General features: G+C 43.3%; 1 protein-coding gene across 7 annotated transcripts in view; it reads left to right on the top strand.

Annotated features, from left to right (window-relative positions):
- LOC132832275 (solute carrier family 12 member 7-like) overlaps positions 1-27,611 on the top strand; it is a 249,490-nt gene that overhangs the window by 203,871 nt on the left and 18,008 nt on the right. For all 7 annotated transcript variants that reach the window (XM_060850137.1, XM_060850131.1, XM_060850132.1 and 4 more), the window contains exons 11-21: positions 306-363; positions 1,776-1,950; positions 5,606-5,724; positions 7,760-7,858; positions 9,272-9,391; positions 9,508-9,612; positions 11,779-11,947; positions 15,184-15,379; positions 19,485-19,654; positions 20,515-20,646; positions 21,974-22,081. In XM_060850137.1, coding sequence (XP_060706120.1) covers positions 306-363; positions 1,776-1,950; positions 5,606-5,724; positions 7,760-7,858; positions 9,272-9,391; positions 9,508-9,612; positions 11,779-11,947; positions 15,184-15,379; positions 19,485-19,654; positions 20,515-20,646; positions 21,974-22,081 — 1,451 coding nt within the window. The remainder of the gene's footprint in view (positions 1-305; positions 364-1,775; positions 1,951-5,605; positions 5,725-7,759; positions 7,859-9,271; positions 9,392-9,507; positions 9,613-11,778; positions 11,948-15,183; positions 15,380-19,484; positions 19,655-20,514; positions 20,647-21,973; positions 22,082-27,611) is intronic.

Here is a 27,611-nt window from a genome sequence, read left to right on the forward strand (position 1 = left end):
CCATCTCTTGATCTTTAGTCAGACCGACTGAAGGATCATTTCGGAGGAAAGTGGCCCAGTATTCTCCCTGGTGTCACCACACCCTCAAAAGGCTGAGATGGTCTACAATTCATAACGGATGGTCATCACTGAAGAGTCGATGACTCATTAAAATTTCCACTAGCAAGCAGAGGATGCTGTTGCAAGAGTACTTTTGGTTACCACAAGGGAATATTTTCTAACTGGTATATGTAATTATAACTAATTTGGGTAACATTGCCTTTTTTTTTTCAAAAAAAGTAAATTTCCTTGATAATCAACAACAGACTTGTCGTCCATTATCTTATTTGGTGCTTGCATTGAAGGTGTGCTCTTGAGGGACAAGTAAGCAATTTTCATATTTATGGAACACTCTGGTATTGTATTGAAAAGTTGCACATCTGTTTTCCCTGGGCTGTTATGATTATCATTATATTACAACATGTTTTAAGCTATCACAAACATCAGTCCTTGCATACGCATCATGGTGTGTCAGTGACTAATTAAAATGTCAGATAATCAAATGTTCTTCTATTGGTAATGAAGCTCTAATTGAATAATATCTTTTTCTCTCACTTTGCCACTCCATTATCTTTGGTTTTATTTTAATCTGTTGCATCACTTATTTCCCTGGGCGAACGTGAGTACTGCAGGTGCTGGAGATCAGAGTCAAGATTAGAGTGGTGCTAGAAAAATACAGTAGGTCAGGCAGGATCCAAGGACCAGGAAAACTTTCGTTTTGGGCAAAAGCCTTTCATCAGGATTCCTGATCAGGGCTTTTGCCCGAAACGTTGATTTTCCTGCTCCATGGATGCTGCCTGACCTGCTGTGCTTTTCCAGTACCACTCTAATCTCACTTATTTCCCGATCTATCTGAATCTAGAGTTAATTTTACTCGTGGTTGTCTGTATCCTCTGAGCATTATGCTACAGAGCAGGCAATCAGTATGATTTATTTGAGGCTGAATGATTTTCCTGTAGGATTGCTTATTCTCTAATGAAGGTGGAAAAAATACTGTGTATTTAACAGGTGACTCATGGGCAAGAGTGTTCTCTCCTAATTAAGCATTAAGTGTCCACTTGCCCTTCAAGATGTGTATTCTTGTTTTTAAAAAAATATCTTTTCTTCTTGGAATTTATATTTGTTCGAGTATTTCACTACAATTTTTATGATGCTAATCTAACAGCTTTTATATTTCAGATGAAGGGTTCTTGCAGCTCTATTATTCAATTGTAGATAGTGCATTGAAGCTTGATGGTAAAATATTTGTACCATCCCTTTAAGAAAGGATATATGGACTATACACTTAAGAGCAATTAAGGGACTCACTTAATTCAAATGGTACATTGAGAATTTATTAAACAGGTGGCATGATACATTGCTTGAAGCCATAAAACTGGTTCAGTGCAGAATAGTTCAGACTTTCTTAAATTGGTTTTGTAGCTTCCTGACACAAATGATAAGATTTAGATCTTTTATCTTTCAGTTATGTTGTTGAGTCAACAATTGCCACCTACCAGCATCCAAGCTATGAGAATAGGTTGGCTTATTATGTCATGAATTCTATTTCTGCTAATACTCTGCTAAGGAACAATACAATGAAATATCATGAGCTGATCTGATTCACTGCTGATGGGTTGTTCTACACTTAAATGACAGTTCTTTAAGTTAGCGTTTAAGGTTCTAAAAGTAAACAGCTGGTCTGCAATGAATTTTGTTTTTTGCCTTATGAAAGACTTTCACTTCTCTCTTCCCAGGTTCGGCGATTCTGTAGATGGCAACCTTGTCATTGGGACTCTGGCTTGGCCATCACCCTGGGTTATTGTGATTGGTTCTTTTTTTTCAACGTGTGGTGCTGGCCTCCAGAGTCTCACTGGGGCCCCTCGGCTAATGCAGGCTATTGCAAGGGATGGGATCATTCCTTTCCTTCGGGTAGGTGCAGACAATTTACGTTAAATATCATCAACAAGGTGTCAATGAAACTGAAGACTATGAGGTACGTGTGTGAAGGGCAAATTGTTTCCTATAGATGTGCTGCACTGTCAAGGCAGGAATAATGACGATATGTATACTCCTTGAAAGACTAGCCTAAGTGGGCTGCCAGGTGGTTCCAGAGCTATCATGTAGTGTATTAACTGGTTTTCTGGTGTTTGGCAAATCCATGCAGAATGCCACACCCACCTTCCATTCTATAAAAGAAGGGAGTTCTCCTTTTCTGAGAGGAGATTCTGATCACTTCTTGCTCAGGAGTGTGGGAGTGTACTTCCATTATGACATTTTCTTCATTGCCCAGAACTGTCATCAGCAGCTGTCAAAGTGGCTCTAAGGTAATTGTGCTGTTCAGGGTCCTGAGGGGGCAGGGTGCCAGGTGGATGGGAGATGGGCAGGCGGTGGCTAAAGTTGCCAGCTGGAGAGGAGGCAGGATGCCAGATTGGTCAGAGTCAGGTTACCAACTGGCTATGGTGCCAGATGGTGAGGGGGGTATGGTCCAAATTTGTAGAGTGCCAACTGGGGAGTGTTCTATAGGGTACCAATTAAGTAAAGTGATAATTGGGGTGGATGTAGGGTGCAAGGGGGCAGGTGAGTGTTTAGAGTAGGTCAGGGTGAGTTGGATAAATTAGGTCCATAGTTATAAGTTTGATGGTTGGGGTGGAGTGGGCAGCGGGGAGGAAAGGAGGAAGTGAGTCTTTTCCTGGCCTGTCTTCTGATGTTGTCTCTACATCTGGGGTTATACGGGGGCTCTGGGTTGAGGTTATGGCAGCTTTGGGACCTATTTAATTGTTACTTGGGGTTCAGACTACGTGTTCAATGATCTCAACTTCTCCTGACTAACTAACTGGTTTTACTCAATTTCATGGGAACTATCCAAAGTCTCTAGTAGCTATGGAGATTTCTGGGGAGTTCCAGGCATAATTTCCCGGACAGTTCCACCAGCGATTGCTACAATGAGGATTCTGCAAAATCCTCATGTGCAACTCCTATCATTGGTTACAAAATGGCTGGTGAAAGATCTATCTTTTTACACCTGTGCCACCCACTATGGGGTATATTCCCCATTTTCCTTGTTACTGGATGCCCATAATGGCCCAACTATGGCAGGTATGGATTAGTGGTGCTGGATTCCCGCTCACCTTCCGAGGACCCCTTCGCCCACCTCCAACACACTGCATCCACCTGGACACCCCACGCTGGCCTATTACCTGCCCTCAACCTCTTCATTTCCAACTGCCGCCAGGACATTAACCGCCTCAACCTGTCTACACCCATCCCCACTCCAACCTCTCACCCTCACTACGCGCAATGCTCCAATCCCAACCTCACCATCAAGCCAGCGGATAAAAGGGGTGCAGTGGTAGTCTGGCGCACGGACCTCTACACCGCTGAAGCCAAACGCCAACTCAAGGACACCTCTTCCTACTGCCCCCTCGACCATGACCCCACCCCCCATCACCAAACCATCATCTCCAAGACCATACAGAACTTCATCACCTCAGGATATCTCCCACCCACGGCTTCCAACCTCATTGTCCGGGAACCCCAGACTGCCCGGTTCTACCTCCTTCCCAAGATCCACAAGCCTGACCACTCTGGCTGACCCATTGTCTCAGCATGCTCCTGCCCCACTGAACTCATCTCTACCTACCTCGACACTGTCCTAACTATCCCCCCAGTCCAGGAACTCCCCACATACGTTCGAGACACCACCCACGCCCTCCACCTCCTCCAAGAATTCCGTTTCCCCGGCCCCAACGCCTCATCTTCACCATGGATATCCAATCCCTCTACACCTCATCAGCCATGACCAGGGTCTCCAAGCCCTCAGTTTTTCCTCTCCAGACGTTCCCAACAGTACCCTTCCACTGACACACTCATTCATTTGGCCAAACTGATCCTCACCCATAACAATTTCTCCTTTGAATCCTCCCACTTCCTCCAGACCAAAGAGGTAGCCAAGGGCATACATATGGGCCTCAGCTATGCCTGTCTTTTTGTGGGCTATGTAGAACAGTTGATCTTCTGTAATTACACCGGTACCACTCCCCACCTCTCCCTCCGCTACATTGATGACTGCATTGGCGCCACCTCGTGCTCCCGCGAGGAGGTTGAGAAATTCTTCAACTTCACCAACACATTCCACCCTGACCTTAAGTTTACCTGGACCATCTCTGACACCTCCCTCCCCTTACTGGACCTCTCCATCTCCATTAATGACAACCGACTTGACACTGACATTTTTTACAAACCCACCGACTCCCACAGCTATCTGGATTACACCTCTTCCCACCCTACCTCTTGCAAAAATGCCATCCCGTATTCCCAATTCCTCCACCTCTGCCGTATCTGCTCCCAGGAGGACCAGTTCCACCATAGAACACACCAGATGGCCTCCTTCTTTAGAGACCGCAATTTCCCTTCCCACGTGGGTAAAGATGCCCTCCAATGCATCTTGTCCACATCCCGCGCCTCTGCCCTCAGACTCCACCCCTCCAACTGTAACAAGGACAGAACGCCCCTGGTGCTCACATTCCACCCTACAAATCTTCGCATAAACCAAATCATCCGCCGACATTTCCGCCACCTCCAAAAAGACCCCGCCACCAGGGATATATTTCCCTCCCCACCTCTTTCCGCCTTCCACAAAGACCATTCCCTCCATGACTGCTTGGTCAGGTCCACGCCCCCCTACAACCCACCCTCCCATCCTGGCACTTGCCCCTGCCATTGCAGGAACTGTAAAACCTGCGCCCACACCACCTCCCTCACCTCCATCCAAGGCCCTAAAGAAGCCTTCCACATCCATCAAAATTTTACCTGCACTTCCACTAATATTATTTATTGTATCCGTTGCTCCCGATGCGGTCTCCTCTACATTGTGGAGACTGGGCGCCTCCTAGCAGAGCGCTTTAGGGAACATCTCCGGGACACCCGCACCAATCAACCACACTGCCCCGTGGCCCAACATTTCCACTCCCCCTCCCACTCTGCCGAGGACATGGAGGTCCTGGGCCTCCTTCACTGCTGCTCCCTCACCACCAGACGCCTGGAGGAAGAACACCTCATCTTCCACCTCTGAACACTTCAACCCCAGGGCATCAATGTGAACTTCAGTTTCCTCATTTCCCCTTCCCCCACCTCACCCTAGTTCCAAACTTCCAGCTCTGCACTGTCCCCATTACTTGTCCGGATTTATCCTACCTGCCTATCTCCTTTTCCACCTATTCACTCCACCCTCTCCTCCCTGACCTATCACCTTCATCCCCTCCCCCACTCACCCATTGTACTCTATGCTACTTTCTCCCCACCCCCACCCTCCTCTAGCTTATCTCTCCACGCTTCAGGCTCACTGCCTTCATTCCTGATGAAGGGCTTTTGCCCGAAACGTCGATTTCGCTGCTCCTTGGTTGCTGCCTGAACTGCTGTGCTCTTCCAGCACCACTGATCCAGAATCTGGTTTCCAGCATCTGCAGTCATTATTTTTACCTCTATGGCAGGTATGGTCTGATGTGCGGTGTTCATCCTCCGTGCAACAGGTAATTACGTTGAGAGATCCATTTTATACATAAAATTCTCTACTTTTTAAAAACAGGTTTTTGGTCATGGAAAGGCAAATGGTGAACCAACATGGGCCCTCCTCCTCACAGCTGGTATTTGTGAGATTGGCATTTTGATTGCTTCTCTCGACAGTGTCGCTCCTATTCTTTCCATGTAAGTATAAAATTATTCCATTCTTTTTCCCTAACCAATTTTTTAAATTTAAAGAGACTGTGTTGGTTTGCTTTCATGTCTTAACCAGATCCTTCCAAATCTGTCACAAATTCACCTGCACCTCCACACACATAATCTATTCCATCCGCTGCACCCGATGTGGCCTCCTCTGTATTGGGGAGACGGGCCGCCTACTTGCGGAACGCTTCAGAGAACGCCTCTGGGATGCCCGGACCAACCAACCCAACCACCCCGTGGCTCAACACTTTAACTCTCCCTCTCACTCCACTGAGAACATGCAGGTCCTTGGACTCCTCCATCACCAGAACATAACAACACGACGGTTGGAGGAAGAGCGCCTCATCTTCTGCCTGGGAACCCTCCAACCACAAGGGATGAACTCAGATTTCTCCAGTTTGCTCATTTCCCCTCCCCCCACCTTGTCTTAGTCGATTCCCTCGAACTCAGCACCGCCCTCCTAACCTGCAATCTTCTTCCTGACCTCTCCGCCCCCACCCCACTCCGGCCTATCACCCTCACCTTGACCTCCTTCCACCTATCACATCTCCATCGCCCCCTCCCCCAAGTCCTTCCTCCCTACCTTTTATCTTGGCCTGCTGGACACACTTTCCTCATTCCTGATGAAGGGCTTATGCCCGAAACATTGAATTTCCTGTTCCTTGGATGCTGCCTGACCTGCTGCGCTTTAACCATCAACACATTTTCAGCTTTCGTGTCTTAACCAGAGCCAGGTTTTAATGGATGGCCATTGTCCTAAGACGATGGCATTTGGTTTTCTGAGATCTTAAGAGAACTGCCTAATGGGGACATAGAGAGTGGCCCCAAAAAAAGTAGTCATGACCATTTGATGTGCATTTTTGTCTTCACTATCTTGCTTTCAATATAAAAATATCAAAGTGCTTCCTGGTCTGCTGTTGTGAAAATGGTCTGATGAAGAGGGAAAGTTTGGAGTGATACAGGCAGGAACACAAAGCTTAATTGAAGGGACAGAAGACTTTGGGAAAGAGAGGCAGGTGGTGAAGTTTAGACTTTTGATGGACAGACTTTCAGAAAGTAGGATTTCTGCACATTGCGGTTCAAATGTCAATAGAGAGAGGTTGGGCAAAAGTGGATGTACATCACAGAGACAAATTTGTTTGGAGAGAGTAGGTATACTAGTCATCTGCTGATTAGACAGGAGAAATACACAGATGGAGGCGGCAAATATTTACTGTCCTGAAATGTCAGTAAGGCTGGTGTGAGCAAACGTGGGGGTAGGGGAATTAAAACTGGCTTTACCTGAGTCTACAGCCATACAAAGTAAGCAGTACAGGAATGGTGATACTGTCCAAGCATTATTGTTGATGAATCCAAACTTGTCAAGAGTAAGTAATTTATTTGACTATGTTGCATTATTGACTGGAAAGACTCGGAATTAATTAATGGAGAAGTAAAGGATCGCAAGTCATGGACCAAAGAATAACTGATCAGATTGAGCAATAAAATATAGTAATGGGAATATTTTTAATTGCCTCATTCTACATCAAGGACATTGTGATTATCCATCAGGTCAAAATCTGCAGACAAAATAAACTCCAAAGGAGGTGAATTCAAAAATGTGATCTAAAGCAAGGGTCAGTTCATTGATGTAGCATTGATTTTTTCCAGAATCCAGCAGCACATAAAGTTCTTGTTTGATCCAAAGCATTGGAAAATGGGAAGCATCCGTTGTCAGCTATCCAGCTCACGTGGTTACTTTGGGAGACTGTTGAACCTGCTCTGGTTGTTTAGAAAAATAATTCTTGCAATAGCTGAAAGGCGAATTTGGGAACAACTGAAAGCCCAGATTAGAGACACAAGGGCATCTAATGAGAATGGATTTAAAATGGACCCGAACTAATTTGAGATAACAATGGACAAACGGCTGAAAACTCGAGTGCTTATCAGAATCATAATGACAGTAGCGCAGCATTGTTTGTACCATTTTAAGCATAATGTGCTAAGCCGTATTTGTTTTTCCTTTTTTCTCTCTCAGGTTCTTCCTGATGTGTTATATGTTTGTGAACTTGGCATGTGCACTGCAAACACTCCTGAAAACACCCAATTGGAGGCCACGATTTACATACTACCACTGGTATGGCAGAACATCCTCAAACAAAATGAGCAATTACTGAAGGATCTCTTTAGTTTTTGTGGAGTGCAGCAAGCTCTAGTCTGCTGTACTATGTCACTCGTGGATTATTTGAAACCATTCTAATGACAAAGCTCTTAAGTTTCATTAAATAGGGCCACCAACACTAGTTGTGGAAAGCTGGCATGATCTGCTTCTAATGTAGTCCTTTCTGCAATCAAAGCTCGTTCAGAATTAAGTGGGAAATATCAGTGACATCATAACTAGATGGCGGCACGGTGGCTCAGTGGTTAGCACTGCTGCCTCTCAGCATCAGGGTCCCAGGTTCGATTCCAGCCTCGGGCGATTGTCTGTGTGGAGTTTGCACATTCTCCCCATGTCTGTGTGGGTTTCCTCCAAGTGCTCCGGTTTCCTTCCCCAGTCCAAAGATGTGCTGGTCAGGTGAGTTGGCCATGCTAAATTGCCCATAGTGTTAGGTGCATTAGTCAGAGGGAAATGGGTCTGGGTGGGTTACTCTTTGGAGGGTCGGTGTGGACTAGTTGAGCTGAAGGGCCTGTTCCCACACTGTAGGGAATCTTATCTAATCTAATTGTGTTGATCTCCGTTTACCCATTTTTGTGCCCACCCATGGGATGGAGGCATCATTGGCTGGCCACATTTATTGCCTGTTCCTAGTTGTCCTTGTGAAGGTGTTGGTGAACTGTTGCAGTCCATGTGCTGTAGGTTGACCCACAATGCCCTGAGGGAGGGAATTCCAGGATTTTGACCCAGTGAAAGTGAACGATATATTTCCAAGTCAGGATGATGAGGAGTTTGGATGGGAACTTGCTGGCGCTGGTGTTTATCTTTTATATGCTGCCCTTATCCTTTTCAAATGTCACATTGCCTCATTTCGCTTAAGTAGAGTTGGCATGATCTCATGAAGGGGAAATAGTGCCTGACAAGTTTATTCGAATTCTTTTGAGAAGATAATAGACGCGAGAGATAATGGAAAACCGTTTTAGTTTTTATGCAGAGTTTTAGTTTTATAATGCTGGAGAAGCTTAGCAGGGCAGGCAGCTCCTGTGAGAAAATTATTTAATGTTTTGATTCCAGTAACCCTTCAGAAATCTTCCTCTGATTTTCAAAACTTGCTGAACTACATTTTGGTGGGATTGTCTCATGGGATGGACTTTGTTCATTTCACTTTTACCTGTGAAACTGGTGATTGAAAGACCTCTTTCTTTAGTTACAACAGCCTCAACTTAGTCCCTTAGCCATTACTGGATACGATCTTGAATATTTTCTGTAATTGGGAAATGGAGTTACTGTGACTCCAAATGTACATGAACTTGGCTTTAGACCTACTGTAGGGGATTCTGAAGTATCTGAAAATGTTTTTATTTCAGTGACTTACTGTAAGCATTCCAATTCTAGGACTTTGTCCTTCCTGGGAATGAGCTTATGCCTTGCCTTGATGTTCATCTGCTCCTGGTATTATGCGCTGGTTGCCATGGTAATAGCAGGATGCATCTACAAGTACATTGAATATCGAGGGTAAGATAGTTATCTTTTAATAAGAAAGAGTGCTATATCTGGTCTAGTGAATATTGCATTGTTTCTGCCTGTATTTTGTTTTTGAAAATTCATTTTATTAACGTTCTTTTCATCAGGGCCGAGAAAGAATGGGGTGATGGCATTAGGGGGCTGTCCCTGAATGCTGCTCGATACGCTCTGCTGCGCTTGGAGGATGGTCCACCTCACACCAAGAACTGGAGGTAAAAGCAAAACTAGACTCTGATGATGCTAATTCAAATCTCTTAAAGCTGTTCGAAATTACCTTCCTAGAAAGGAATTTTTAGCCTGCAGGAAAAAATCTTGACCCTGTTTATTAGCCAGATTTCATTCTGGATGTGTCAGTTTAATTTTCCCAGTGATTTGAACCTTTTGCTCACCAAATATCAACATTAAAACCATTGACATGTGCTTCGTGTATAGCAATGCTCCCAGAATTCTGCTGGAAGGCTATGCCAATCAAATTCAACCAGTATGACCCAACTGCTTCCTCCTCATGCTATATATTTGGAGTGGGAAACAAAATTTGACCCTAATTTTCAGTAAGCTAGAAAGATTAGAGAGTTGAGTTAACCCAACATGCATGAAAAATTGAGCAAATTCAGTGAATTGACCTTAACCAAGAGGCTTCCAACTCTCGCCAAACTATTGTTTACTTGAAATCCAGATTTTTCTTTTTAAACTGAGCATTGAACTGATCAATAAGACAATTCACTATAAAACTGGATGCTTAACTATAGAAGTGTGATTGGATGCACTGTGATTGTGGAGATAACTCCTTATAGTGTTTTTGTTTTAATATTTTACAGTTTTGTCAAAATGACAACGAAAAAAAGTGCATGTTAAACAGATGTAAATTATGGGGAGATCTTGTGGTTTTTATGAAGAACAAGCCTTTGGGAGATGTTTTTCATCTTGTTTTTGCATTGAGTATTAGCTGTTGGAGGGATTGTTGGCCTCATTGATGTAAAATACCACTACACAGTGCAGGCACAAACCAAGTGGTCTCATCAAACTGATTGCCGACAGGATGTTACCATTTAGTTGTTACTGCAGGTGAGTTAAGGGCCACAAAGGGAATAAGAACAGTGGTCTTTTGTGTACTCCAGACAAGAGTTAATTTTTTTTTTGAGAAATGCTGGTTTAAAAAGAACGTGAGTACTGCTTGATGAAAGAGACCCGGTGTCAAAGCAGTGTCTGTCTTAGCCTTACCCCAACCCCACCCACCACACCTTGTCATAGGCTGCTGTCACAAACAACCTCTTGTCAGTAAGTAATGGTCCCCATCAGCAGCTGTTGATTCCCCCAGGTTAACCTTTATTCGTTCCTTTTTCTGCCCAACTTTTCTCTCCTCCTGGGTGGTTCCATTTCCACCACTTACTCCCTTGACAACCACCCCATCTTTTAGCATATATACCAACTTTTTCCGAGCTGCAATCAGTTAGAATCATAGTGATGTACAGCGTGAAAACAGACCTTTCAGTCCAACTCGTCCATGCCGACCAGATATCCTGAATTAATCTTATCTCATTTGCCAATATTTGGTCTATATTGCCCTAAACTCTTCCTATTCATAAACCAATCCAGATGCCTTTTAAATGTTGTATTTTACCAGCCTCCACTGGCAGCTCATTCCATACACTCACCAGCCTTTGTGAAAAAGTTGCCTGTTAGATCACTTTTAAATCTTTCTCCTCTCACCTTAAACCTATGCCCTCTAGTTTTGGGGAAAACACTTTGGCTATTCACCAGACCCATGCCTTTTATGATTTTGTAAACTTTTGTAAGGTCATCCCTCAGCCTCTGACTTTTCTGATGAAGGGTCAATGCACCTAGAACATTAACTTTGCTTTTTCTCCACAGAAGCTACCAGACCGGCTGAGTTTTCCGGCTATTTCTGTTTTTGTTTCTGATTTCCAGCACCCGCAGTTCTCTTTTTTTTGAATAGTATCAAAGCTTTTTGTCTTGTACTCATTAAGATGACACAAGAATACAGAATTTAAAAGGGGTAACAATTTATACTGCACAAGAAAAAGGTGGTACTGATTGGTGAGTTGATTCCAGTTGTGGCATTGCTGTGGAGAATGCATCAGAGTGTAATTGACCCCCCTGCTTTTGATTTAATTTAATTTAATAAAGTACCAATGGTTGGACAGCATCTTTTTGCCTGCAGGTGGGTATATGTAGCCCCTTGCAAGTTGTGACATCTGCACCTGACTTGATGAGTACAAGACAAGAAGCTTTGATACTACATTGGAAAAATATTTTGCAGATCACAAAATGACTCCATATTTTGACCTAACACCTGCCTTTATTTTTTTCCCTTTTCTCTCTCGCTCTCACTGTCGCCCTCTCGCTGTCATTCCCAGGCCTCAGCTGTTGATATTGCTGAACCTGGATTCAGAACAGAATGTGAAGCACCCTCGGCTCCTGTCACTTACCACACAGCTTAAGGCTGGCAAAGGGTTGACCATTGTTGGCTCTGTGTTGGAAGGCACCTTCCTGGACAGGCACGCTGACGTACAGAACGCTGAACAGGTATTACTCACCCCACAATTTATTCACTAAGCCAAAAGAAATTACAGATAAAATACCTGAACATGCATTTGAAGTGGATTCAGATGTAACTGTTCAAAAGAAAATTGGATATTTAGGTGAAGAGGAAAATGTTGCAAGATGATTGAGGAAAGAATGGGGGAGTGGCACTTTGGTGTGCACTTTGAAAGAATGACTACAGGCACAATGGGTCAAATAGTTTGGTTCTATGTTTTGTCATTGTGATTTGTTTGTAACAGAGATTTTTTGCCAGGAGTGAAATAGCATATTTTGAGGCTATTCCCATTCCTGTTTCATCTAGGATGGCACAGCACTGCTGCCTCACAGCACCAGGGATCCAGGTTCAGTTCTACCTTCGGATGATTATGCAAACCCTGCACAGTCATTCTGCCCGTGTTTGCGCAGGTTTCCTCTGAGTGCTCTGGTTTCTTCCCACAGTCCAAAGATGTGCAGGTTAGGTGGATTGGCCATGCTAAATTGCCCATAGTGCCCACGGATGTACAAATTAAGGGGATTAGCCGTGGGAAGTGCATGGTTCCAGGGATTGGGTGGAATGCTGTTCCGAGGGTTGGTGTGGACTTGATGGGCTGAATGGCTGCTTCCAAACTGTGGGGATTCAAACCTCCAGCATTATCACAATGATGCTGCGTCATTTAAACAGATTGGAAGATTGACTGGGCTGACTCATGAATCTTTGGCTGAGAACATTTTACACGGACTGTTCATCGCCATTCAATGGGCTGTGACACAACCGTAAGATGAACCTGGATAGTTTATGCAAATTGGGCTGCCATTTGACTAGAGTTACAAACCCAGTCTCCCTACTTTCCAGTGCCTCTTAGATTCGTGAAATCGATTGTATTCGACAAACTAACAATTGAATATAACGTGGAAAGAGCAATACATGGAGCTGGTTTGTTTGAGAGTCACCCAGCTTAGGTAAATTCAAGTGATGACTAGCCCAAAATATTTAAGCCCACAAACTAATTTCTTCTCTTTCCTCAACCCCATATATCTCTAATAAATAACACATGGTAGTTGAAGGAATCCTTTTCAGTATCTTCTTGGGCATGCAGTGTCTTAACGAGCCAGCTCCACCCCTATCCATCTAACATTAGACTAGCAATTGTCCTATGGATACCTGTGTACATTTCAAATACCTGATGTTTTCAAAATTGTTTTGAAATGAAAGACTTAACATCACGTGATGTGGGATATTCATTGGTCGGTAAAGGATACTCCTGTACCCAAAGAATGAATTGTTGTTGGAGTGTGTAGAGTGAGTCATAAGAGATTTGAATTTCACGTTTTCTGTGCCTGATGGTTTGATTATCTGGCATTTGGGGCAAGTGTCAAAGGATTCTCTTCAGCCCTGTTTGCGATGGGGAGGTGTTGATTGTGTTGAATTAGGGAGTGGCTGTCAGGTTTTTAAATCATACGTAAAACTAAATGGCGGGCCACTGAAGATTTTGGAAAACTACTGCAGCTTCAGTTTTATGATGAGAAAGTGTGAAATATAGAACAATACAGCACAGAACAGGCCCTCCAGCCCTTGATGTTGTGCCTACCTGTGAACTATTCTCAGCTCATCCCTCTACACTATCCCATCATCATCCATGCGCTTATCTAAGGATTGTTTAAAACTCCCTAATGTGTCTGAGTTGACTACATTAGCAGGTAGAGCATTCCATGCCCTTACCACTCTCTGTATAAAGAATCTGCCTCTGACATCTGTCTTAAATCTATCACCCCTCAATTTGTGGTTATGCCCCCTGGTACAAGCTGACTTCATCATCCTAGGAAAAAGACTTCCACTGTCAACCCTACCTAATCCTCTGATCATCTTGTATGTCTCTATCAAATCCCCTCTTAGTCTTCTTCTTTCCAATGAGAACAGACCCAAGTCTCAGCCTTTCCACAAAAGACCTTCCCTCAAAACCAGGCAACATCCTGGTAAATCTCCTCTGCACCTTTTCCAATACTTCCACATCCTTCCCAAAATATGGTGACCAGAACCGTACACAATATTCCAAGTGTGGCCGTACCAACGTTTTGTACAGTTGCAGCATGATATTGCGGCTCCGGAACTCAATCTCTCTACGAATGAAACCTAACACACCGTATGCCTTCTTAACAGCACTATCCACCTGGGTGGCAACTTTGAGGGATCTATGTACATGGACTCCAAGATCCCTCTGCACATCCACACTACCAAGAATCTTTCCATTGACCAATACTCTGCCTTCCTTTTATTCTTCCCAAAGTGCATCATCTCACACTTACCTGCATTGAACTCCATTTGCCCTCTCAGCCCAATTCTGCAATTTATCCAAGTCCCCCTGCAACCTGTAACATTCTTCCACACTGTCCAGTACTCTACCAATTTTAGTGTAGTCTGCAAATTTACTAATCCATCTACCTATGTCTGCTCATAAGTCATTTATAAAAGTGACAAACAGCAGTGGTCCCAAAACAGATCCTTGTGGCACACCACTAGTAACTGGACTCCAGGCTGAATATTTTCCATCAACCACCACTAGCTGCCTTCTTTCAGAAAGCCAGTTTCTAATCCAAACTGCTAAATCACACTCAGTTCTATGCCTCTGCATTTCCTCCAACAGCCTACCATGTGGAACCTTGTCAAAAGTTTTACTGGTTTCTTCTTTCTCCTGCTGTGCAGGTAAGGGAGATACTTTCAACCTGCCAGTCATGCAACCTCTTAACTGGCCCGTGACTAGCGATCAGGTGACTGTCTGTCTATTGTTTTCCCCTATCTATGGGGAATGATGTGAAGGTGCTGGTGTTGGACTGGGGTGGGCAAAGTTAAAAATCACACACCAGGTTATAGTCCAACAGGTTTATATGGAAGCACTAGCTTTCAGAGCGCTGTTCAGGTAACTTGCCTGATGAAGGAGCACCGTTCAGAACGTTAGTACTTCCAAATAAATCTATTGGATTGTAACCTGGTGTTGTGTGATTTTTAACTCTGGGAAAATGGACCTGGGGCTTTTGTAGACCTGACATTCAGAACTCTGCAAAGTGGAGGAACTAAGTAGGTGTGCCTCAATTTAGTAGTAATTAGAACTGCAATATCTGTCATGAACATGCTCCTGTTAATATCATCTGTGTTCAACATAAAAGATGCAGCGTTCTCAGCTAGCATGGAGATTGAGATTGAGTGCCCCTCCTGATGTGTTACATGTTGGTTGTTTTGACAGAACATTAAGACCTTGATGGGGCTGGAGAAGACAAAAGGTTTCTGCCACGTGGTGGTATCGTCCAACCGGCGAGATGGGGTCTCCCACTTGATCCAGTCATCTGGCCTGGGAGGAATGAAGCACAACACTGTGCTGGTGGCGTGGCCGGAGTTATGGAGGCAAACAGATGGTCCAACAGGGTGGAAGAACTTTGTAGGTCAGTATTGCTCAGTTACTCACTGAATCTCCATGCCATTAGTCCCAGGGTGCCTAATGAGTTGTGCACTTTCAGAATCCATCAGAACTCCCAATTTGTTCTCCACATTAGGGGTGAGCAGATTGAGATGCTTTAAAACTCTCAAGGGATTGAGAGGGTGGTTGCAGAGAAACGGTTGGCTTTAAACAGTCTGAAGACATTTTAAGAGGGAGATCAGGAAGCATTTTTTTTCACCTGAGTGTCATGAAAATATGGAATTCTTTCTCAACGACTGTAGATGTGTGGGGTCATGGCTACATTCATAGATGTTCTTATAGGGAGGGGCTATTAAGGAAGATGATTAGTGGCTAAACTGAATTTGTAATACAGATCCACCATGATCCGATTGAATGGCAGAGCAGTGTTGAGGAGCCTAATGGCCCATTGCTATTCCCATATGATCAGCTCAAGGAGTTGAATGGCTTTCTTTAATATTAAGTAAAGTCAGATTTGAAGTAAGTGAAGTTGTCCAAGCTGTGTACTCCGTGGATCATGATGGCAGAGAACCAGAACTGATGGTAACTAGGAAATGGTGGTATCTGCTGACGACAGTGGGAGGGCAAAGTGGGCGAAGGGAAGGAATGAGAGGACATGTGGAGATGGAGCCCAGAGAGCCAGAATGACAGCGACAGCTAGGTAGGGAAAGGGATGTTGGATAATATGCAGAGAGAAAGAAAAGCTGTTAATGGAAACTAATAAGGAAGGGGAAATGGGTTGGCTGGACTGCAGACAGCTTGTGTCCATCCTGCCCCCAGTCTGTTCCATCTATTTCTGATCTCCAAATAGAGCAGTAGATAGATGTCTATAATTCTAAATAAAACATCCAGGCGTTAGTTGTTTCTTTCTAATTCATTTGTGGGATGTCAGCAAGGCTGGACTGTATTTAGCCTCTCTCTCAAGAAGCTGATGATGGACCATCTTGAATCTTGACGTCCCGTGGTGACGATGCTGTTAAGTGGGGGAGTCTAAGCATTTTGGGTTGGCTCAACGATATCTGCCAGACTCAGAATGCTGTGTGACTTTGAGGCGGTGGCATTCAAATTCAAGAACTACTTTAGTCCTTCGAGGTGATGAAGGTCAAGGAATTGTAGTCTTATTGAAGGTGCCTTGACAGATTGCTGCAGCATGTCTTGTAGGATGGTACATAATGTAGGTGAAGTGCACTAGTGACACAGAGAGAAGATGTTTAAATCAGTCAAAACCAAAAGAACTGCTGATGTTGTGAATCAGAAACAAAAACAGAAGTTCCTGGAAAAGTCAGTAGGCCAGGCGGCATCTGTAAAGAAAAAGCAAAGTCAATATTTCTGGTCTGGTAGCCCTTCCTCAGACCTTTGTGTTTAAATCATTGATAGGTTGCTGTTGGAGTAGATATTTTTGTCCTAAAACTATGTTATAAATTTGACAATTATTTTAACTGCAGTTAAACATCCAATTATTTTAGGTCATTGTCGGATAATCCTGTATTAACAGGGATATGACTGTCTACATGTTGGATAATTAAAAACAAAAGATTTGTTTGCTGTTAATCCACATTGTTTGGTTTAAAATGGAAATCTTTTATCTTGGAAGTATGTCAGGCATATTTCTTGGATAGGGAGTTAATCGATTAAAATCTTTGTTTTAAATAATGATGAAACATAAGTATTATTTTACTATAGCTTACGTAGTTGGTAGTTCAATGAGGATTCTTTGATCCATGATGAAAATGGCACACTTTTTTTTCCCCCTGGATCGTTCTGCTCCCCTTAGCAAACAGCAGGTGGCAGTCTCAGCTCACTTTCAAATGCTTTCAAGGAGATAGAGAAAGAGACTTGCAATAGATTGCCATGACTTGGAGGTGCTGCTGTTGGACTGGGGTGGACAAATTTTAAAAATCACACAACATCAGGTTATAGTCCAACAGGTTTATTTTGAAGCAATGGCTTTCAGATCCCACTCCTTCATCAGGTGATTGTGGAGGTTAAGCTTAATTTCCACAACCACCTGATGAAGTAACGGCGCTCTGAAAGCTAGTGCTTCCAAATAAACCTGTTAGGCTATAACCTGGTGTTGTGTGATTTTTAACTACAATAGATTAATTGGCCCTTTGAACCTTCTGGAATCTCAAACAGTCAGAACCTTTTGAGTAATGTCTCTGTGCTGAGTCTATTCAATCCTTTCTCAGATCTCCATTTGGAATCTACCAGCCAGTGCCCTGAGATACAGGACCACTTCTGTACTTCCTGTACAGTACAAACACCCACATTATGATCTTCATTTTTCCTAACGATTGACCCACTGCCTCCATCAACTCTAGGCCCTTTCCATTTCGCTCCTCCTTGCTCCCCAGGCCCTGTGCTCCTCAAACTCCTCCTACACTTCTCCACACCCTGAGCCCACTCCACATCTCTCCCTCACCATTCACTCATCCGTTGTCAGTCCTGAGCCTGCATAGAAGATGGCACACTCCTGCACCCCTCCTTGTGCCTTGGAGTCAAAAGAGAAAGATCACTGACCTAGCTGGATGAAGCTGATTGGGTGCACTTTACCATTAAGCAGGACATGCCATGGGTTTCTTGTGTGTTGCTGACTTTATCTTGAAAATATGATATAATTTAAAAGTGGTGTTATGCTTGTAGAACTTCATACATTCACAGGATGAGGGTGTTGCTGGCTATGCCAGCATTTATTGCCCAGAGTCCAGTTCAGAGTGAACCATGTTGCTGTTGGTCTGGAGTCACATTATAAGCCAGACCAGGTAAGGGTGGCAGTTTCCTTCCCTAAAGCACACTAGTGAACCTGATGGGTTTTTCCAGCAATCAACAATGGATTCTTCTTCATCATTAATTCCAGATTTTTTTTTGTCATTGAATTCAAGTTCCACCATCTCCCGTAGCAGGATTCGAACCCGGGTCCCCACGACCCTTATCAGGGTGTCTGGATTAACAGGTCCAGTGATTATACCATCACCTCCCTTCATGCTATTGTAAATGTATTACAAGCATAAACACATCACAGGGCAGTGAGAGGCCTGACACACCATACAAACCAGCACCTGTGCATCACCAGGGAACTGTCAGGAAATCAAAACCTCACTTCCAGCCCAATTACATCACCTGCCACATCACGTTTCCTGCTCTTGTACGCTGCACAAAATTTCCCACCCCCTCCAAAATTTAAAGTTTCAACAGTTCTTCATTTCTCAGTCTCAATCACAATCTCCAGTGGGTGCCCTAATAAAGCAAAATATGCAGACCCTAGGCATCTGAAATTAAAACAAAGTGCTAGGAAGGCTTGGAGAAAGTGAGGACTGGAGATCAGAGTCAAAAAGTGTGGGGTTGGAAAAGCACAGCAGGTCAGGCAGCACCTGAGGAGTAAGAGAGTCGATGTTTTGGGCATAAGCCCTTCTTCAGGAATGTGGTCAGGTAGCAAGAGAGAAGCAGTGTTGATGTTTGATGTCAATCACCTTCGTCAAACTTCACATCCAGAAACTGGAAGTACTGAGCTGAGGTAACGGTGAATAATCGTGACAAAGCAGACTGTGTGCAGATATTGGCCATGTTGTGAGGAAGGGTTACTTGACCCAAAACGTTAAGTCTGATTTATCTCCACCGATGCTGTCAGACTTGCTGAACTTTTCCAGCAATTTCTGTTTTTGTTTCTTATTTACAGCATCTGTAGTTCTTTCAGTTTTGATTTGGTCAGTTTTGATCCCTTCTTTGGCCTGATGTGTATGAGGATACCTGCTGATCCTGGATGACTGATTGATTGTACTTGATCTTTCACATCCTCCCTTGCTTTGCTCCAATTGTTTTGGTTTCATTATCTTTTACCATCCCACCGCCTTCCTTAATGCGGCTAAGGGGGTGTGGAAGGTAATGTCTGTTCCTTCTACCCTTTGTGGTTGGGACTGGGCATGTAACTTGGCCTGGGTGACACGGTAATAGTTAGCCAGTTATCGGGTCCGGGGATGGTTGGGGTAAGTCACTTTTGTGGGTCTCCCCTTCACTGAAGTGTAAACAGTCCTTCCTTTTAGCAGGGAATGGCTGAGGTGTAGTGGTTAACCTAGAGATTCCATTTGTTTCAGACATGGTATGTGAGACAACAGCCGCTCACCAAGCGCTGCTGGTGACCAAGAACATAGATTCCTTCCCGACAAACCAGGAGCGTTTTGCTGGAGGCACCATTGATATCTGGTGGATTGTCCACGATGGGGGATTGCTGATGTTGCTACCATTTCTCCTCAGCCAACATAAGGTAAACTTTCTGCCTGTTTTAGAGGTTCAGCCATGTGATTGGACGTTCAACTCTTTTTTTTTCGTTGCTAGAAGAGCAGCCTTAGTTATCCTCGGCTTTTGACGTCTCCAGATTGGACAATTGCAATTCTCTCCTCTCCATCCTCCTGCATCCTCTGAACAACAGCCCATTTTCTGCTCACTGGTTTACATTTGGCGCCCATTTGGACACTTCTGGATTTTCGATTGCCATTCTTTGAGGCTCGCCCCCTCCCTTCCTCTGTTATCACCTTCAGCCCGACAAATCTTTTCAGATGTCAGCGGTTCTCTAATTCTTCCAATTTGAGTGTTCCAAGATGGGGCCCAGGCAGCTGACGGAGGGGTGAAGACTAAGCTTCTAAATCCATCACCTACCCCCTCCTTGGCTCAGAACTCATCATGTCCAATTGACCTATCGTCTTTATGCTCGCTGCCCTTCATTGACTTCTGGTCAAGCAACTTGATTTTTAAGATTCTCATTTTTGTTCTCACCACTCCCTACTTCCTGCAGCCTCTCACTCCTCTCTGATATCTGTTTTCCTCCGATCCTGGTCTCTTGAGTATCCCCAATTTTGATTGCCCTACCATTGGTGGCCTAACCTTCAGTTGCTCAGCCCCCAAAACTCCAGACTACCTTCCTCATACCTTTCGTCTGGCCCGGCTTAAAATCTATCCCTTCGATCAAGTCTTTGCAGTCATATCTCCATACTTGTCTGCGTTTGATTTATCTGATTGCAGGACTGTGAAGCACCATGGAATGTTTACTCGGTTAAAAGCACTAGATAAATGTAAGGACACATCGATAATTGAAATGGTTTATTTTGCAAAGTCGATCTGTTGCAGGTTTGGAAGAAGTGCAAGATGCGCATCTTCACCGTTGCCCAGATAGATGACAACAGCATCCAGATGAAGAAAGACTTGCAGTTATTCCTGTATCAGCTTCGTCTCGATGCCGAGGTCGAGGTGGTGGAAATGGTAAGAGCTGCCCAGCCAGCCTTGTTAGAGACTGCTTCCTGTCCCCGGATCAGTCATTGACTGACTCGTGTGATCCCATAGAGTCATAGAAATGTACGGTATGGAAACAGACCCTTCGGTCCAATCCGTCCATGCCGACCAGATACCCCAACCCAATCTAGTCCCACCTGCCAGCACCCGGCCCATATCCCTCCAAACCCTTCCTATTCATATACCTGTCCAAATGCCTCTTAAATGTTGCAGTTGTACTAGCCTATCTCTTTGAAGGTCAGAACCGATTTGGAGGCTGAATGGCTTGCTCCTGTGTTTCCCCACTTGTTTTATTGTGCAAGCCAAATAGAGCTGGAGAACATTCAGCAAACCCTGAAGTAGCTCTGGTCTGCAGAGATGTATCTGTCATAATGTCATTGTATTTGTACAATCATGTTGACTGGTCACGAGTCTTGAAGTCATGGTCTGTATGTATTAGGGCGCCATCCAGTGGAGAGAAATTAAAAATTCTGTGGCTGTGGGTTTCCAGCCCAAAGGGACATTTGAGAGCATGAAGAGGGAGACTGCTGGGCAGACTCAGTCGAAACTTGGGGCCACCCACCCGCAAATAATCACCATGAGATGCTGCTGCCTCTCGGACAGCTGACATCCAACCAGTGAAACCAAAGTTATTTTAAAGAAGAAAAAACCTTTCCGTTGCCAGGTGTTGACGGATGCTTAGCTGGATGTGATGATTTGCCCTAAAATGGGCATTGGGGGACTTCCTTGTATGTAGAAGGTAGTTTCTGTTTCATCTGGCTGCTAAGATTATCCACAAAACTGCTGAAAGATGCCAAAAATGCAGCCTAGTCGTGCAATTGAGTGTGTCATTCAGTTAGGCCGCAACTGATCTGTACCTCAATACCAATTTACTTGTCCCTTTTCTTCGAAACTCTCAATGCTTTTTGCATTAGAAAAAAATCAGCTTGACACAGCATCCACGTGTTTTTACTTTGGATAGATTTCCAGATTGTCACTAAACTTTGTGTGCAAAGTGCTTTCTGGCATCTCTCCTGAAAGACTTGGTTCCGTCTTTAAAGATTTTCCCTCTTTTAGATGTCCGCCCCCCCCCCCCCCCCCGAGGGAATAGTTTCTCTCCCACCTGGTATTCCTTTTTGTTTTTATTATTTCATTCACTCCTAAACCTGTTCAACTCAAAGGAGAAGCATGGCTCATGTGCCTGCTCCTTGGAATTGGATGTGTCACTGAAGTGTTTAGGTTCCAGAGCTAGGTCTAGCACAAAGGGCTGTGTTGTTTACTTTTGGGGGCTTTGTCCCTTTTTTTCTTTAATTCCCAGCTTGACAATGATATTTCAGCCTTCACATACGAACGAACTTTAGTGATGGAGCAAAGATCACAGATGTTGAAACAGATGCAGCTCTCCAAAAATGAGCGGGAACGAGAGGTAAGCATGTTTTGGCTTCAAATCTCTTTCACGATTGCTAAAGAATTGTACAGCGTTTTACCGGCAAGAGATTTTTCGATTCTCAAATTTATTCATGTAATGTTGAATAGAATTTGTTGTACTGCTCATCACCACCTGTTAAAGTGATACAAAACCTTTCAAATTTCCTTGCGTTTGCTGTAGTGTTACATTATTATCAGTTTAACAGCATCAGTGCAGGATATTGAGGTAAATGTGCTACAGTAAAAGATGAGGTTTCGGAAACAATTCCACAGAAGCTAGTATTCCATCGCCAAGTCACCCTTTATTTAAACGTGGCCAGTCCTTGACACTGATCCAGCTCCCTCAGAGTGAACAGGGTATCTGACATTCCTGTTCTTAGTCAGCCAGGGCTCCCTGATTGGGGCTGTTAAACTGATTCAATCAGGGAACTCTTATCCACCTGGACTTCATCGCAATTACAACAGTTTGAAAGCAATTCCACCAGGATATTGCTACAACGAAACTTTAGCCATGCTGATTGATCCCAAAGAGTTATTGCCTGTAATTATTGAGTAAATGTTTGTTGGGAGCAAATCAGGCAATTGAGTCATACTATTATTTGAGGTCATGAGGCAGGAGTTTGACGAATGTTTTTGGTGAGATTTCTGTAGTTGCTTTGAAACATGGCTTCATGATTCTATACCCAGCGATCTGCTGGATGTGTGTCTGCACCCTTTACTGGCTAATGGCCTGCTTTTAATCTCTTGGTTTAATAGCTGCGCATTGCTGGTACTCTGGGGTTGAATACGTGGTGTGGATCAAAGGAAACCTTGTGAGTGTGAGTTCTCCAAGTTCAGGTTATCTTTTCATGATGAGCTAAGAATTAATGCCATGGTAGAGGTAGTTAAAATTATAAGAATAGCTCAGTTTTCACAGAACAGGAACAAAAGCCTGACAGTTGCAGAGTTAGTTATTCACTCCCAACTGACTAATGTGGGTTTCACCAGTTTCCTCATTTCCCCTCCCCCCACCTTATACCAGTTCCAACCTTCTAGCTCAGCACCGCCCTCTTGAACTGTCCTACCCGCCCATCTTCTTTCTCACCTATCTGCTCCACCCTCCACTCAAACCCAACACCATCACCCCCACCTTCATCTACCTGTCGCATTCCCAGCTACCTTCCCGTGAACCTCACCCCCCTTGGCTCACAAGCCTCGTTCCTGATGAAGGGCTTATGCCCGAAACATCGATTCTCCTGCTCCTCGTATGCTGCCTGACCTGTGTGCTTTTCCAGCACCATGCACTCTACTCTGATCTCTGGCATGTTGCAGTCCTTACTTTCTCTTAATGGCTTTAATTGCCTACTCATGTTTTACAGTCCACTGTTGCATCCAATATTCACACTTTGCTGCTTTTTCACAATGCCAAGTGAATTGAATTGAGGTCATGCAACAAATTTCATGATGTCTGCAGAGATCTGTACGTCAAATGACATAATGGTAACATATCCCATAAGAGGGTTCAGTCTAATGTTTTTGAGTGAAGTCCCAAGGTAATGGATAGAAATTTTCTCGCATTGGTTTAGAGGCTGAAGGAGAGTTTGTAAACTGGGCGACCAACACGGGCTTGAACTTGAACCTTTGGCCTCAATTTTTAAAAAAAACTGGATGAACTGCTGGCTGCTGTCCTATCTCCAGTAGTGAATTATTTATTCCCTACAAGTAAAACCACAACTTTCCCTCCTCCATTGGCAGCTCCCCAACTATTCATGAGATTCAACTAGTTTTGTGTAGGTGCCTTTAATGGGCATTGCTGGCCTCTTCAACATGTATAAGTACCCATTTTCAACCTTTTAGTTTAAGTCTGCTTAGTATTGGAAAGCCTTTACTTGGTAAAAACTGGTGGACTTGATCATGTCTTGCCTTGTCCCAACCTCTGGTAGAGTCACTAGTCTGTGGCATCAGTCAAGTGCCCAAGCAGTTGATCCAAATGAACTTGAGTAGGTCACCATTACGATCATTTAAAACCACCTTGCAGCATATTTTCGATTTTCAAAGTTTCCAAAACACTTCCCAGTCAATTAAATACTTTTACATTTATTCCCATTATAATGGGCTAATGCAGCAACTATTTTAGGTACAGTAAGTGACAAGATAAATCTTGTCTCAGTATGTTGACTGTAAGAGAAATATTGGACAGGAGACTAGAGAGACCGTCTCCTCTTAAAATAGTGCCATTGAATCCTTTTAACGTCCACCTAAGAGGGTGGCCAGAGCCTCCAGTTTAATCTTTCATGCGAAAGATGACCCCTCTCTCAGAACTTGTGCTGTAATCTCTGAGGGGGAGCCTTTTTAACCTTCTGGCTCTGGGGTGAGAGTGCTCCAAATTGATACCAGGCTGGCAGAACACTACGGATCACCATGTTTACACTATAAGCATAAAAGTTACTTTACATCAACATTGCTGTATCAAACCAGAGAACCCAGGCTATCAGGCAAGGCTTCAGATTTCTCTTTCATTGTGGGTCTCAGTGGTATTGCACATAGCTCTGTCCTGTGAATATTGACTCCTCTACCAAATTGCTAGTTACTCAGCTACGGTGATAAACTACACATTATCTATTGTTACCAAAACAAAATCCACACACAATCCCACCTCCTTCTCAAAGACTCTGCTTTTAGTCAGAAGGGCTCAATATAAATGTTTTTATTGCCTTTGAACTTTGTAATTATTCCATAACATAATCTGCAGCTGCTAATCATTAAAACTTCTTTTCTTACTGAAGGAGATCAATCTAATCACTTTTATAAAATGCGACCTGGAGCCAAAACACACAAGCAATTAACAGTTTGTTTCCAGAGCCAAGTTACAACGAAATGCCAGTGACTCTGTTCAGTTGGGAATAAATTTGTGGCCAACTTAGAGAAGAACTATCCTTTTTGCAACACTTATCTACGATTGGGGAGATAATTCCATTTCAGGATGGATGACAAGCAGGGTAGTCAATCAGACTTGACCGATGAGCTGGTCATCTGAAGAACTGTATGTGTTATAGTGCCCGGGTTGGCAAGGGAGCAAATGCCTTCAATGGTTAAAGAAGATGACTAGATACAAACGTACCACAGGGCTATTTCTAATTTAAAGTTTAAGACGTTTCATTGTTAAGCTCCTTCAAGGGCCATTGAGCACTCTTACCTTGAAGTTGGGAGATGGTGATTTTTTAAAAGTCTTTTTTAAAATCTGTTTCTAGATTAGATCAATTGGAAATATACACAAATAATTAAAAGTGAAAGTAAAAATGATCAGTCTGTGTGAGAAAGGTGCAGAAATGAGCACCGATTGTTTTTGAATAATTTGTCATAGCTGATGCACAGTAGAGAGGGGCTGCAGAAATGTCCTCCTGATTTGTTGTTTTCTAGAACAACTTGCATTAGTTGCAAACTGAGATGTGTATTTACATAACTTAAAATGTAAGTAGGTAGAAATATGAGCATGTTAAATCTACATTGATTTTGATATTGAAGTGGTATCTGTTCCTGAAACCTGTCCAGAGTAAGCAGTGGCAAAAGTCTTTAAGTTGCATTGCCATTTGGTCACAGAGACTTAACAAACAGTTAAGTGCCTATCTGTTTTGGCTCTAAGACCAAAGCAGAACCCTTAAAGTGAGTGGGTTTACCTCCTTTAAATGTACAGATGCAAATCATAATTGTCTTTTATGTCCCAAAAGAAGTAATGGAATGATCATAATAACCAGACAACTAAAGACCATAAGACAGGAGCAGAAATTAGGCCATTCAGTCTGAGTTTGCCACGCCATTCAATCATTGCAAAACTTGTGGGCCAGCCTTCATTACATAGTTGGCTTTGTCTGCCAGTGTGACACAAACTAGGTGATTGCCTTACAGCCCCAACTGCTGGACTCTCAGTCCTGCCAGCATGTGATCACTAATATTGCTCTTCCACATCACTAACTTCCCCAACAACATGCAGTCTCATCATTTTACACTCCTTGTAACTGTGTTTTATTGAAGCCTTCACAATCTAACAAATGTGCAAGTCATTTTCTAGCTGCCAGGCACACGCTTGCAAATTGTACAGTTTTATAACTGATTTATGTATAAAATGTAAGCATTATATTGTGGGAAACCAATTGAAATTTCGCTTGACAAGCCTCCACCACTCTTCAGTGACCAAGAAGGTAAATCACTTACAATGATCCGAAAGAAATACAGGAAACTTGTTATTTTACCAACAAATGCACAGATTCACGTGTGTGTCATGTGCCTGAGAGTAATGAAATCCCATTTCCAGGACTTTGTCCTTTTTTATGTTGCTAATGAAAAATGCAATTTATTAAATCCAGACTTAACACACTGTGCCCAACACTATTCCAAACACACTCTTTCTGATGAAACTGTAAACTGGCTAGGTCTCTGTTTAAGGTAGATAGGAAAGACCCTATGATACTAAGTGAAGAAGAGTAGGGGATTATCCTGACCAATGTTTATCCCGTAAACAACATCACTGGGAATCAGATTATCTGGACCCTATCACTGCTGTTTGTGGGAGTTGGTGTGCTATTTAGCTGCTGCATTTCTTGTTTTACTACAGTGACTTCACTTTAAAAATAACTTAATTGATTGCGAAGATAGCTGTGAAGAATGTAATTTGTGTATGTTTTAGGTGTATTATAGTACTTTTTTTTGGGACCACATTAAGTTGTCCCATTTAAAAAGGGGTAAATTTCTCTCTTCTGGGTGGTAATCTGACACAATAGCTCATCTTCACTTTGTCAAACCTTAGCAATGGTCATCTACAGAGGTTTTGAAAATTTGATCTATCAGATTCATGTGCATAAGGTAAAATTACACTGAGGAATCTTCTCTTGAAATGGTGATTGGTTGTAAGTATCTGAATTGGCCACTCATTCCCAGCTCCATCCCATTCTCCTGCCAGTCCTGACTGACTTATCACTTTTTTAACTTCTGGATCTTTGTTTTCAACCTGGATCTGCTGAGGCAGTGTCTTCCAGCTCCTGCCCAGGTATAGTAACTCCAGATGTGAGTTGTCTTTAGTTCCCTGCAGATTCCAGGTGAGTGTGCAGCCGCAGTAGCATGAGCACTCAACCTGAGCACATTGGAATCTATTCACAAAACACATGCTCAAAGATCATACACAGTCTGTTTAAGGAATGGCACTGTTTATGAGCACGAATTAAATTATAATGAGGCTATGTTGTGTACAAGGTGTGTGGTTTAATATCTTTTCAACAAGCCTAGTTATGTATGGTGCTTGATGTTTAAATGCACAGGAGCATCGGAAAGACTTTGACACCATGTTATTTTGAGTGTATTGGCAATGGATTGATGCAAGGGACAACACACCTTCTATTGACAGTAGCACTAAGACATCTGGTGTTCAAGTAAATGTCAATTAAATTTCCATGATGTGAACTCCTGTTAAAAGGTTTCTTTAAAACAATGGTCCATTCTGTACCTTGTTGCTGCTCGTGGGGATATAAATGATTATTGATAAAATTGCAGAGGTT

The sequence above is a fragment of the Hemiscyllium ocellatum genome, chromosome 34, assembly GCF_020745735.1.
Source record: "Hemiscyllium ocellatum isolate sHemOce1 chromosome 34, sHemOce1.pat.X.cur, whole genome shotgun sequence".
Classification (NCBI taxonomy): domain Eukaryota; kingdom Metazoa; phylum Chordata; class Chondrichthyes; order Orectolobiformes; family Hemiscylliidae; genus Hemiscyllium; species Hemiscyllium ocellatum.